This window comes from Pocillopora damicornis, chromosome 3 (genome assembly GCF_964200805.1).
Source record: "Pocillopora damicornis chromosome 3, jaPocDami1.2, whole genome shotgun sequence".
Taxonomy (NCBI): domain Eukaryota; kingdom Metazoa; phylum Cnidaria; class Anthozoa; order Scleractinia; family Pocilloporidae; genus Pocillopora; species Pocillopora damicornis.
Genome location: NC_142672.1, coordinates 13311525 through 13324707, shown reverse-complemented (window position 1 = coordinate 13324707; position 13183 = coordinate 13311525). Strand labels below are relative to the sequence as shown.

General features: G+C 37.5%; 2 protein-coding genes across 2 annotated transcripts; one reads left to right on the top strand and one right to left on the bottom strand.

Annotated features, from left to right (window-relative positions):
* The first annotated feature begins 722 nt into the window (after positions 1-722).
* On the top strand, positions 723-1661 carry LOC149048300 (trace amine-associated receptor 2-like). The gene has a single exon (XM_089199435.1). It carries the CDS (start codon positions 723-725, stop codon positions 1659-1661), a length of 939 nt encoding a protein of 312 aa, XP_089055561.1.
* Positions 1662-2657: 996 nt separating this feature from the next.
* On the bottom strand, positions 2658-13075 carry LOC113674278 (BBSome complex member BBS4). The gene is made up of 16 exons (XM_027190758.2): positions 12664-13075; positions 10719-10798; positions 10560-10623; positions 9464-9575; positions 8971-9043; positions 8854-8872; positions 8319-8353; positions 7999-8126; positions 6901-6955; positions 6498-6566; positions 5845-5997; positions 5001-5092; positions 4474-4553; positions 4302-4371; positions 3771-3912; positions 2658-3500 (listed from the first exon to the last, which is right to left on the bottom strand). The coding sequence occupies exons 1-16, from the start codon at positions 12848-12850 to the stop codon at positions 3330-3332; spliced, it is 1530 nt and encodes a 509-aa protein (XP_027046559.2). The 5' UTR covers positions 12851-13075; the 3' UTR covers positions 2658-3329.
* Between the last annotated feature and the right edge of the window lie 108 nt (positions 13076-13183).

Genomic DNA, 13183 nt, shown 5'->3' with positions numbered 1-13183 from the left:
TGGTCTGTGGTCAGACAATAACATCCAATACTGAGAAGCAAAGTAGTTATTTATTTTGCCGACTACGCTGTGAAGTTGTTTCATTGTCTCCTTAGAACATCCTTAAGGGAACGGATACGTCGCGCTAAGCGCATTGTAAGGATTTTAGATTAATTGTCGCCGGCGATACATATCAATCTTCTCCTTTATGAATCGTCCTCGTTCTTATTGGCGTCGAGGATACTTTCTATTTTATTCCATTTAATTGATAATTTTCATGTGGCTAAAAAAATAACCAAATTATCCGTGTTAAGTCTGTACATCCGCTCTTTCTATACTCTATTTGTTACAATGCAAACATGTCACGGTATTACCAAAACGCGTGGTCAATACAATTGACTCGGCCCTGTCGGCGTGTTAGACATAAAACATGTTTTTAAGTGAGGCTAAACTAAGGAGTCTTTGATATTGAGACGATCTGTTATTTATCATATAAATAAAACTGATTTTCATCAAAATAGTTATGTATGCTTTGCCTGATGTTTAACGTAAGGTTGTTTGGAACTCCCCGGGAAATGGCCTATTGGTACGATCGTCAATAGAAGAATAAGACTGAAAAATGTTGGAAAACAGTTGAGGAGCTGGCATGCTGAGTTTAAGGAAATGTGCTTACATGTTTTTTTCGTCTCATTTCAATTCATTCTGAATTTAAACTGAACACAATTGCTTCTGAGATTTTAATCATGAATTCCGCTAATGCTGACTGTCCATTCAATATCACAGACGAATTCTATACGTCTTCGCAGCTTTCAAAAGGATTCTATCTTCTGTCGATCTTAAACTTGGTCATCGACAGCTGTTTGCCTGTAATTTCTGTTGGAGGCAGCACCTTATTGATCTTGGCCATCTTCAAGTTCCCCCATCTTCGTGAAGTACCCAGCAATCTTCTCCTCACATCACAAGCAGTTTGTGATTTACTAATTGGACTTATTGCTCAGCCGTTGATCGCCGTAAGACTAGCAAGTCGACTTTTCGGCTTTGCTGACTGCTTATTGCAACAAAACTTTCTGAACGCGCTCGGAATGTACGTGGCTCACTTCTTGTTGTATTCGTCTTGTCTGAATCTCTGTTTGATAACTGTAGATAGATACGTTTGTATCACGCACCCTTTAGGATATCAAAGCCTAGTTACGGCCAAAACAGCCTTGAAGGCCATAATTGCTTGTTGGTCGCTTTCGGTAGCATTTGCCGCGGTGCCCGTCTTCCTCACACACAAAGCTGATACGTTATTCCCTGTAATAACTTCAAGAGCAGTCGCTTGTATTCCTCCCTTGCTGTTAGTGTTCACAACTTTTTTCTGCTATTTCAAAATGACAAGAATTGCAAGACGACACTGGATACTCATACGAGCGCTGGTCAGTGATACCAACAATCCGACAAAGCAAGATGTTAAAAGCACCAGAACCACTCTTATTATGGTTGGTGTTGTTTTCCTCTGCTATGTTCCTACAACAAGTGCAGTTTTAGGCTTGTACATCACCAAGAACCTGGCGCTTCTTGAAGTTGTTCTGCCGTTTCTGAGCACTCTGACCTTCCTCAACTCGAGCATAAATCCTTTGGTGTATTACGTGCGATGCAGAAGAATTCGCCGCTACGTCTGGAAGGTTATAAAGCGTAAATAAAATCGAACAATTCATGTATATCTAATCTTTTCCGATGATTTCGTTCAAGACTGTTCATGCAGAGGTCGGTCGGAACCAACATTGCCATGAATACCTGGATTCATAAATCTGAGAGTGGTGAATGGAACATTAAAGAATCACGGGTTACTCTAAATTTTTGATCCAATGTTAAAATCTGGTCAGCCTTTCCGTTAAATCTCTGAGTCTCGCATCTCTCCCAAAGTATTTAAGGTCTATATCATAGATTTGAACTTATAGGCAAGGGTCTCGAGCGTAAGCCAGCAAGAGTGACTTAGAATTGTTACGAGCGACAAAGAATATCTACCGATTGCGTGAAGTTAGATTACACCCGAATCACCAGATGTTTCTATATATATAAGTGATGCCAACTTATATAACCAGCTTCGCTAATTTTGAAACACCACTTCGCACATAGATCAATATTCCCACCATGTTTTGCATGTTTTCTTGAAAAAATTAACAAGGAAAAGAAATGTTTTTAAAATGACTCCTCAACATGTTGCGATCATTATTTAGAAATACAAGGTTACAATAACAACACTCGAGCCTCTTGGACAAGGATACCGTTTCTTAAAAGCGCATTTTGATCAAGTGTCGTGAAATTTAACCAAACTTATCACAACAACCAATCAGATTAACGGTAAACACCACAAGGAGCCAATGAGAAGTCAAATTTTCAATAAGCTAACTCCCTTAAAGCGGGGGAAAACGCGGTTTACCGAGTTACGCATGGTTTGAGTTCTGAATCTGATTGGTTGAGAAAGTGGCGCGAGTTTCAAGGACTAATGTCAGAGTGGGGTGAAGAAAACCAAAGCAATTTCGGATAACTTACGACACTCAGTTGAAAATTGCATTTTTGATAAATTGTAAATGGCATATCATGGCAGACTCGCCTTCCTCGAAAGTTTTTTCAAATCTGTACTGGTAGTACTGATCCACCCGTCAACGATCAAGGTTACAATACCAAAAGAATACTGATCTTAATTATGGCATTATATTATCACATTATTAACATATAATTACAAGATAAATAACATATATAAAGAATACCTAGTAAGCTAATAGTTGGTACGATGGCTGTGCCGTACATTTTGAATTACTGTAAAGCGAGATACAACCAACGAGAAAAGCTTACCACAGAGTGACTAATTTAACTAAAAATCCTTTTTTAAGAACATACTGCAATCTTTGAATTTGAAATTGGATGAATTTTGTTCTCAAGCAGAGTGAACTTTACTTGAAGTTGGTCGGTTCTACTGTAACGGTCTCAGCAAACGTAAAAGTATATTTTGGACAAAGAGTCCCTTGCAGAGTGTAAATCTCGTGTCGTCATAAGCCTTACCCTGGATTACGACCGCAGGCAGTGGTACGAAAAAGGCAGAAAAAGCAGCAAGTGTACCCTCCTGAAAAAGATCTTTGAAGGTGCCGGGGTTTGAACGCAGAAATTGCGGGAAAATACATACCCACGCTTAAAGATCAAAATCTACTAAAACGCATAGTCGGTAGATCATAGTAACTTCTGTAAAAAGCATTATTCACATGCAATTAACACAGTTTATTCTACAAAGTTTCAGTTCAGCAAGCACCAAAATGGGATATTGGGGAACTCTGCAACGAGCATTACACCATGTTGTATCGTTAAAAAGTTCACACAAAAGAGCCATCCTCTTGAAAAGACGAGCTACTGCTCGCCACTGACTCTGGCGCTGAGGGATCTCTGGAACCCGCCCGTGATGACTGGCCAGCGTCACTTCCTTCCCAGACTAGGTTCTCTCCGACCTGTAAAGCTGGACCGAGCTTATTGGCTACGTCCACAAGCTGTTGGTTACAATAAAGGAAAGAATGTAACAGCAAGCATGAAGAAATTGAAAATCATGTAAATACAAAGTAGGAAAGCTATGACGAAAAAAGCAGTCTATTTCCACAGAGAGGGCAGAATTGCTAGGACGTCCTGCGACTGTTATAATATCTTTTTATAGTGGCTTTTGTTTGTTAAACAATTTCTCCTTGGCAGCACCTTGGGAAATGTATACGGAGAACAGTATGGAGAATGCAAACGGGTTAAACGATATGAGATGGCAAATTCACCTCTGCGTCAATCTCGACACCTTTGACTAATCGGTAGGATTCCATTTTTCTCTCGTAAATGTTAAACTGTTTCGCAGCGTCTTTCTTCTCGCCTGTATTATACAGGAAGATCGAGAAGTTCAAGTTTATAGAAGGATCAGAGCTGAAATAAAAATAAAAATAAAAAAATTCAACAGTCAAAGGATTATCATCAAGTGTCACCAAAATTAAAAAAACCAATTATCATTCTTCATCGATAAACGTATACGCAAGTGAATCCTGCTGTACCAACTAGTACAATTAGTTCCTTGTTACTCGAGCTAGCTGTTTACGAATTTTTTCGACATCCTATCCAGAGGGGGGTAGTGATACTCCTTGTCAATTCATGCTAAAGAAACCGGGATAATCTACGGCTGAGTGGGCTCCTTGGCTCCAGTAGAGACTTAACCTTTTCCTCTGATTTCGATCAGTAACCTGGGCCGAATGGAGGAAACACAGCTTGTTATTGATATTTCTTGTAAAATTTGAGTATAATTCTATTGATATTCTCACTTGTCTAAGTTTGCTGCCTGTTCGTATGCATGTCTAGCATTCTCGTGATCCTCCAGGTGTGTCAGGGCAACTGAAATAAGATACATATGACGGACAACATTGATAAACATATCAAACAAATAGAACAGAAAGTTTTATGAAACTCACGTGTGATAAGAACAGCGACACTCACTTGCAAGTAACATAAAGAGGTGACCGTGCTTCGGTTTGAGGGTAATTGCTGCACTAAGGAAGTGAAAGGCAGACGCGTATCTGATAGACATTAAGGAAATAACTCTAGTACGCTTGCGTTAGTGATTACTTCGTCGACGCAAAAGAATTCGCGCGCAAAATTCCAGCCTGCGGCAACTGCGAAAAGTTACCGCGTACTCCCATGAGTGACCAAGACAGAATTTCTCCTCACAATATCCATACAATCTAAAGCAAACAAATGATGTTAATAAAGAAAAATGCCAATTACGGTATTATTAGAACATCCCATACCACATTCTCTAAACTAACATCATAAAAATTGTATGGCAGACAGTAAGGAGAATTAATTATAAGATTTTGAGAGTGAAAGAGTTAAAATGAAAGAATTAAATGAAATAAATCGGACCTGCAAAGAACTGTCGATCACAATGATTTAAACAAACCCTTTAGGAGAGTAAACGAATACTTCCTTGTTTAGCGATCTTGTCAGTGAAGTGTAAAGGATACTGTTGCATTGTAAGGTGAATGATTCCCAAGTTATAAAGGATTTTCCAATCAAACGGTGCCATGTATGTAGCTCTTTTGAGACAGCTGATGGCCTGAGGAAACCAAAATGAGTAAGAGGCCTGGAAGTAGCAGTTTTAAATATTTCTTCGTATCTTTGAGAGCTTTTCGATTGAGTGTCGAAAGCTAAATCAATTAATCACCGCACTTAATTTGAACAACAGCCAACATCAAGGGAACCGGAGAAATTGGGGGTAAAAGGGCGGGAAAAAGACAAGCAACCAAGTTGTGACCGGTACTAGCCTTGCATCTGATTGGGTAGGAGTGTGGCAAGTGTGTGCGACCATTTGCGTAGTACAGTGAAGTATGATCGCTCAACTGCAAATTCTCCAAACCTATTACTTACTATTGAATGACACTGAGCGCATTTCGATTGACTTTCGTAAAACTAATACCAAATTGTTTACAACAACCAGCCAGTACGCAATGAGCCAATTGGAATTCAGAGAACAAACAAGCAGACTTCTTGAAGCGCTGAAAAACGCGATAAACCAGGCCGCCATCGGTTTTAGACTTAAATCTTATTGACTGGAAAGAAAGCTCGCCTTTTCAGGACTAATCACGGAGCAAAACAAAAAAAAAACAAAGCAAACCCATGTTACTTCAGGTACTCAATATTGAAAATTTGCTCCCATCAACGTAACCAAAAAGACAAAACAAAACAAAAACGAATATATCATATGTTCAGGAAACTCTTACCAATATTTAATACGCTTTGAAAATCTTCAAACCCAATTCTGGTCGATTAGACGCCTAAACTATAAAATTTGCTTGTTAATCAACTTACTGCGACATATTTCTTTTTTCCAAAGAAGCACATGCCGATGTTGTTCCACAAGTGAGGTGATTCAGGCGTAGCTGCGGCTGCTATTCTGTATTTGGTCAGTGCCACATCATAGTCACCGTGTGACTGAATCATAGAACCAGCTGCCAAGATAGCCTGGCAATAAAACACGAATAATTACAGGAGAAGTGTGCATTAGAAACCATATGAGTTAAAACTTGTCCATTACAAATGAATAAAGGGGTTAGTTTCTAAAGAAACTGTATGCTGCGTCGGTGGGAGAGTGTAACAGGGTAATTAAGTATAACCAGCGAGTCGATAACGTATATAAACCACCGTAAATAGTTTCAAAGATGACTTTTCGAGCGTTAGCCTTTCATTGGAGCGAAGGACAAAGTACGAAAGGGCGAAATTTGCTCTAACCAAGGGCTAACGCTCGAAACGTCAGCTTTGAAACTCTACGGTGGCCGACTTACGTTATTAACTCGTTAATAATACTAACTTACTATGTTACCTTCTCCATTAAAACGCACACATATAACATTTTGCTATCACTGATTCTTGTGGTATATTTAATTTAAAGGATTGTGCCAATAGAAAAAAATTAATTCCACGTACATGGTACATAAGGAAGGAAGAGAGTGCCAAAATCTCACCTTTACATTGCTTGGATCATACGTTAATGCATTGCCAAGATGCTCAAAAGCTTTTGACGTCTGACCAAGCTGCAAGATAAAGTGTGATAGAAGAGAAATGTGGATGCGCTTTACGCAACAAGGAAAAAGAAGGATAATTGATTTAACCTTCAAAAAAGGTCCACTGATTTTACACAAGAAATTTTTGCTTAACCCCTAAGCTCTCAGTGGTGATTAAATTGTAACTTCTCCCTATAGCATATATTATCCAGCGAACAAGTAATGAGAATACTCATACTTATCTTGAGTAAAAGTTGTCATCTTGATCTAACATCAAAATCTTGTAACTAATTTGCAAGGAAATTTGTAGCAGCTAGAGGAGAGAATTAACAATCAGATCTTGGGAGTTAAGGGGTCATTTTACCTCTAGGTAGAGCAGTCCAAGTGTTGTCATGAGATCTGGATTTTCAGGTGAGAATCTGAGAAAAAGAATAAACAAGAGAATTTACTACAGTCACAGCAGCCAAGCAAATCAAGGAAACAAACTATTTCAACCGCTGACACCCCAACATCAGTATACACATTATCCCTACAGTGCTCTATGAACTCCTGAGGTGCTGACAAGGAGAATTTGTTTCGCAATCAAGAGCTTCTTAAATTGGTGATCACTTCCTTTATTCTCATGACCCTTAGATTTAATTTGAGGGTGATCCTGTAAGGAGAAAGTAGGGTTAGCCTGAGACAGTCTTAGGGCATGTACCAACCTATCTTAAAAGTTTACTTAAGCTTACTAGCGACACTCATTCACGGAAGACTAGGTATGTCAACTTCAATATTGCTCGCCATGCTATCAAACGTATAACTGAAGGGGGAAGAACATTCACTGTGACTGCTCGTCAAGCCTGTAAACAGCTTACCGCTATCTATGTGGAAAATAGCGTTGCTTAATTCTTTTAGGAACTCTTTGGAAAAAAATTTTTGAAGAACAGCAGCTTTTAAATAATTTTATTCTGTGATTTAGTTATACTTTTGTACTTTTAATTGATTTGATCTCTTATCTCTTGTATTTTTATTCATTATATTATCTCATAGTTATGCCATAGTTTTTAACATCCGTATTGTACATAATTTTAGAGGGCCACTGGTTTGTTAGTATTCTTATACTATTTTAGTGCTACCCTCTTTAAATAAAGTCTTTACTTACTTACTTACCTACTAGGGGAGTAAAGGGTTAAATGATTCATCACAAATATGTTAAAAATAAAAATGAAAACACTGGGAGCAAACCAGAGGTCTATTGACAAGACTCAGTGGATGTTACTGAACAAATTATTTTAATACAACATCAATGCAATGTCAGGCATACAAGCAATGACAGTAAAAGAAAATATAAACAAGGGGATTATCACTCGATCAATACCAAATTCTAAGAGATAGCAAATCCTAAGAATGTTTGGTAGTCAGTACTATTACTAGTGAGATCTTGTGAGAAAAGAGCTACTCTATGTTAAGAAGTACTCACTCTATTGCTTTCTTGAAAATATCAATGGCAGATTCTGTTTCTCCCTCTAAGAGTAAAACTTTTCCTAGCTGTATGAAAGATGCATCATGACGGTGATACTGCAAGGCATGCGTCAGACAATCTTTTGCCTAGGATTACATTCACAATATCCATGATATACATTGTGATAAGCTGTTAACTACACGATGCATGGAAACTGAATTTAAAAAAAAAAAGAATTAGTTTTTTTGGCTTTTTCTATGAGTAGATATGATTTCAGTCATAATCAAATTCTAATTGTAAATATTTTGCCAATAAAATACTATTTTATTTGAACTAACCTTTTCAAAATCTTTCATGTAGACATAGCAAACACCTGAAAGTGGGAAAGTGTTTCCCTGAACATTCAGCTCATTCTAATTACATGAAATTGATTGGTGAAATGCATGCACTGGTTACTGAATGTTGTACAGGCACACTCTGTTTGAATTTAGATAACGCAATAGTTATTGGAATGCTTGTTACATAAAATGTATAATTTAAAGTCTCATAACATAGTTAAAAGTTTCAGTTGTGCAGAAACAACCATGCTAACCAGTTATTGTAATTACTAACCAGTTATTTGCCAAAATGTATGTCAATAATAAGGCAGTCAAGAAGTACTGGTAAGTTTTCAGTTTGTTTTGAACACTTGTAAGGCTGAGTGCCATCATAGTTTCTCTGTATTTTAATGTAAATACTGTTCTTCTCCTGTGTTGGTATCTTTGGTCATTTGGTTGACAGAACAGAAAGTATAGGGGCTCTAATGAAAAAAATACCTGTACAGGAGTTTACTAGTGGACTTGCCGGACTCAAAGCTCAATCTTAAGCACTCACCTTGATTATGATAAATTTCCTGTATGTAAGAGAAATTTTAAAAATTACTTCTCTTGCCAAGATTTTTTATCTTTCTATTCAAAAATTGGGTAAGAACAAAAAAGTTTCTCAGCTTACCCAGTCCTTGGTGCTAAGTTTTGCAGCTTCATTGAACACTTCAAGAGCAGCCTTGTGGCGAGCAAGAAGAAACCTGAAAAAACCAGTGGTTTATCTACAAATTAGGCTTCAGTCCCCTCATGTCCGTAGACACATATTGAAATTTTCACACAAAAAGAACAGTAATGTTACACAGTTTGTCGTGTTAAGATTGTTTCTTAGCTGCATCTCATGTACCCCTTCTATCCAAACTGTCAGGTACATTTTGCATTGTCTTTTGCTGTTTGGTGTTTTGGTAGTTGGCTGTAGTGTAATTTAATTTAATCATGTTTCAGAAACCACTGGTTATGAATAAATTGTATAGTTCATGTAACTGTTTTAAAATTTGCCAGTGTCTTTGCTACAGTGGTGACAACTGTAAAAGTAGCTATGGTAAGCAGATCTTTCTACAAAGGTAACACATGCAGTAATGAAGCTGATCTACTCTTCAACCAAGTAAAAAATAAACTCTCACAGAGATCTTGCAACTTGTTTGAGGTTGTCAGCACTCTGAGGATTGATTTGAACAGTCCTCTGGAAGAGATCCAATGATTCCTGGATTTGACCCTCTTGACGAAGAATTAATGCTGAAAAAGAGGCAAAAAATTTGTCCACGGCACAAGATTCTCCCATTATGTCTTTCCTCTTTATAAAAATATCAAGTTCAGTAAATGAGATTCTGACAGTCAGCAACATTTTTTACACTGTATCATATTCATAACCTTGAATCAGCCAAGGGAAAAAAGGGAATCCTGTTCAACTTTACATCATTTGTCCCATAAATTTCCATTTTAACTTAGCGCACAACCTTAAAATTCAATTTAAATTTGACCTAGAAACACTGGACAAAAAGAGGCACCTTGTAGAATGTCCAGTGCTAAATTACCATGATTTTTATCACTTAATCCTATTTTATGGTGATCAGACTACATGTTACCTAGTCAATGTTGAAATTTTAGCTACCTTTAGCCTACCACATGGATATCAGATGCCTAAAGAAAGATGTTAAATTAAAATTTTATCTCAATGTAGTGTTTAATATCGTGGGTTAGGCTAAAGTTAACTCAAATTCAGCATGCAAATGATCATATAGCTGACTCACAATCACAACATAAAATAACTGAAAGCTCTAAAAAAACTGACTGAAACAGGAAAAAAGCAGTCAGATTAAGTGTGATAAGAAATACAAGAAAACACTTAAACCAGCAGCTAGTTTCTCCTTGCAGTAATGCTGCTGAATCATTTATTGAGATCACGAGAATAACAGAGATGATCTCCATCCCATCTCCATCTGATTTTTAAACAAATTCTCCTTGTCAGTACAAAAGGAAATTTATAGAGAAAGGTATGGAGAGTATGGATACTTATGTTAGGCTGTTAAAGGTTAAAGAATCACACTGACTATGCAATTAACTCTCTGTGTGGGGCTAGTGATACAAAACACCATTTGACAGTTACATGTACAATCTTGCTAAAAGCAAATTAAGTGAAAATTGGCTCCCAAATATATGACTTGTTGGCAGGAGTTAACTCAGACAATTTAATCTATGTCAAAAAAACATGAGTATTACCTTTCACATACAAAGCATATTCACACATTCCTTGAGTTTCAGCAAGCTGCTCTTTTATCAGAGCCTACAACAAAACACAATGAGACTTGAAACAAAAAATGAATTTTCTTTCAGTTCAAGTTAATCAAAATGTACAACTCATGAAAGAATGTTTCCCACCTTGCAGGCTTCAAATTCCTTTCTGATATAATGTAGATGAATGAGCCAATTTCTTCTTTCATAGACAGGCAACTCTGGAGCTGAGCAAGGTAGATGAAAACAATGAATTAGTGACAATTATATTTTAACATATCAGGAGAGAAACAATGAAAAAGTCTGCTGTCATGGTTAATAATGGTAATTGAACTGAGTGGAGAGTAATTTTGTCTGAAATCATACATGTGATTTCAAAATCACAAGCATGATTTTAGATTAAAAAATTGTGCAACTAACTCAAAGCTCAATCAGTACTTTATTACATCCATTTTGAAATTGCAAATTCTGTCCCTTAACCCTTTAATCCCTGAGGGTGACTAGCATCTAATTTCTCCTTGGAAAATCATCCCTTAATGAAACATTTGGGTCATGAGAATAAAAGAAATGATCACCGACTAAAGAAGCTCTTTATTTTTAACCAAATTGTCCTTCTCAGCACCTTTGGAAGGGAGGTGCAGTGGCCTCATGGTTAGTGCGCTCAACTCTGGATCAGGTGGTCCAGGTTCGAGCCCTGGCTGGGGTCATTGTATTGTGTTATTAGGCAAGACACTTTACTCTCACAGTGCTTCTCTTCACCCAGGTGTACAAATGGGTACCAGCAAATGTGCTGGGGGTAACCCTACGATGGACTAGCATCCCATCCAGGGGGGAGTAGCAATACTCCTAGCCGCTTCATGCTAAGAAAACTGGAGTTAAGCACCGGCCCCATGGGCCACTTGGGCCCATATAAAGGCTCTACTACTACTTTACAGCACCTTTGGAAATGTATAGAGAATATGCATATTGATGTTAGGGTGTTAAGGTTTGATACAAGTTTTTTAAGTCTGTACTTGTATTTTTATTGATCCAGTATACTGAGCTGGTTTGTAAAAAGTTGCAAAGTTGTCTCTCATTTTCCTGCAATTTGATTGATTTCTTTAAAAAAGCCTTAAAATTTGATTGGTTGCTGTTTTTTAGTAAAGCTGTCTCATTGGCTGGGAGAAAGATGCCATTTAGAGTATAAAATGGTGCAATTTGTGAACAAAACACATGGGTGAGAGCCAATCAGATGGCAAGGATCACAAGTGATCTCAAAATGGATATAATAAGGCATGTAAACCATGATAAAGACTTGATATCAATATAAGTGCGACAGAAAAATTTCAAGCAAGTATACATGGAGATGGGGAAGCCAAAGTGGGTGAGGTAATCATTTCATCTTGATCACTTTACATGATAGGTAACACTACTGCATACCATGTGAACAGTACCTTATCAAGGGACTTCAACTTGTAACGAGCTAATTAACCCTTTGACCTCTTAGTGGGAATAGTATCTAATTTCTCCTTATAATGTTACTCCTGAATCAGACATTCAGGTTATGAGAATAAAGGAAATGATCACCAACCAAAGAAGCTCTGGATTGTTATACAAATTCTCCTTGCAGGCAACTTAGGAAAGGTATAGAACATATGCAAAGACAGTATGGAGAATATGCATATTGATGTTAGGGTGTAAATGGCTAATGATTTGTTGTTAATTGGACATCACCCATCAAAATTATCCAAAGTAACCACCAAATGCTGATGTGGATTACACAGAACTTCAAGGTACTTCTTGAAATTCAAAACGTTAACATGGGATGAATGACCTGATGAATCTTGTGTACTCCCAAGTATTAAGATTAAACTTATGACTGTAAATATGAGAATCTTGCCATTTAGTCAGGTCATCTGATGCATGACAACCGTTGAAATCAGATCAACCTGATAAAACCCCATGGTTTCTGTGTAAGACAACGAACTTATGTTAAAGAAGAATGCAAATGAATCTTCTTGAAAGTGGAGATAAGAAAAAACATTAAAATTACAAAAGCTTATTCTAAACAAAAGTAGCTCAGATCAAACAAACTTGTAAGTACGGTATCTACCTTTGCCACGTCGTTTAGGCGGCTGGGATTTTGGTTGAGGAACAGGAGCTGGTGTAGAAGCGGGAATACTCTCTGGTGTCGCAGATACACTAGGTGTCCTACCCACGGAACTCTCAGAGCTAACTGTCCCTGCAACTGAAGCAGTCTCCGACATTGAAACCTGACTACCGCTTTGGGGAGACTCCATGGTATTACTTTTCTCAAATCTTCTTTCGTTTGAATTTCGACCTAAATATTCTTTTTCGCGAAGAAAAGTTCGGGATGAAATCTCTTCTTCTATAAATCAAGATGAAGAAACGACGTGATTTTTATCTCAGAAGAACAGAAGAAAACCGACAAATTTCAAGCGATGTTTAGAACATTCACCCGCCATGACAACGCAGGTGGTTGATGGATATGTGATGTCGATTACACAACAGAGAGACTTAAAGCTGGGCTTAAAGTTCAGCTGACTATAATGATTACAGGCGTAAATGCGCATTCGCAAAATCTCCCTCTCATCCTGTCGAAATGAATAAAT

What these genes read in the sequence shown, in the direction of transcription:
- LOC149048300 (XM_089199435.1), top strand. Translation starts at nt 723, where the DNA reads ATGAATTCCGCTAATGCTGACTGTCCATTCAATATCACAGACGAATTC.
- LOC113674278 (XM_027190758.2), bottom strand. Translation starts at nt 12,850, where the DNA reads ATGGAGTCTCCCCAAAGCGGTAGTCAGGTTTCAATGTCGGAGACTGCT. An exon ending in AGGAATTTGAAGCCTGCAAG is followed by an intron (nt 10,624 to 10,718) that starts GTGGGAAACATT and finishes GTTTTGTTGTAG; the next exon opens with GCTCTGATAAAAGAGCAGCT. An exon ending in ATGATCCAAGCAATGTAAAG is followed by an intron (nt 5,998 to 6,497) that starts GTGAGATTTTGG and finishes TTTTATTGCCAG; the next exon opens with GCTATCTTGGCAGCTGGTTC.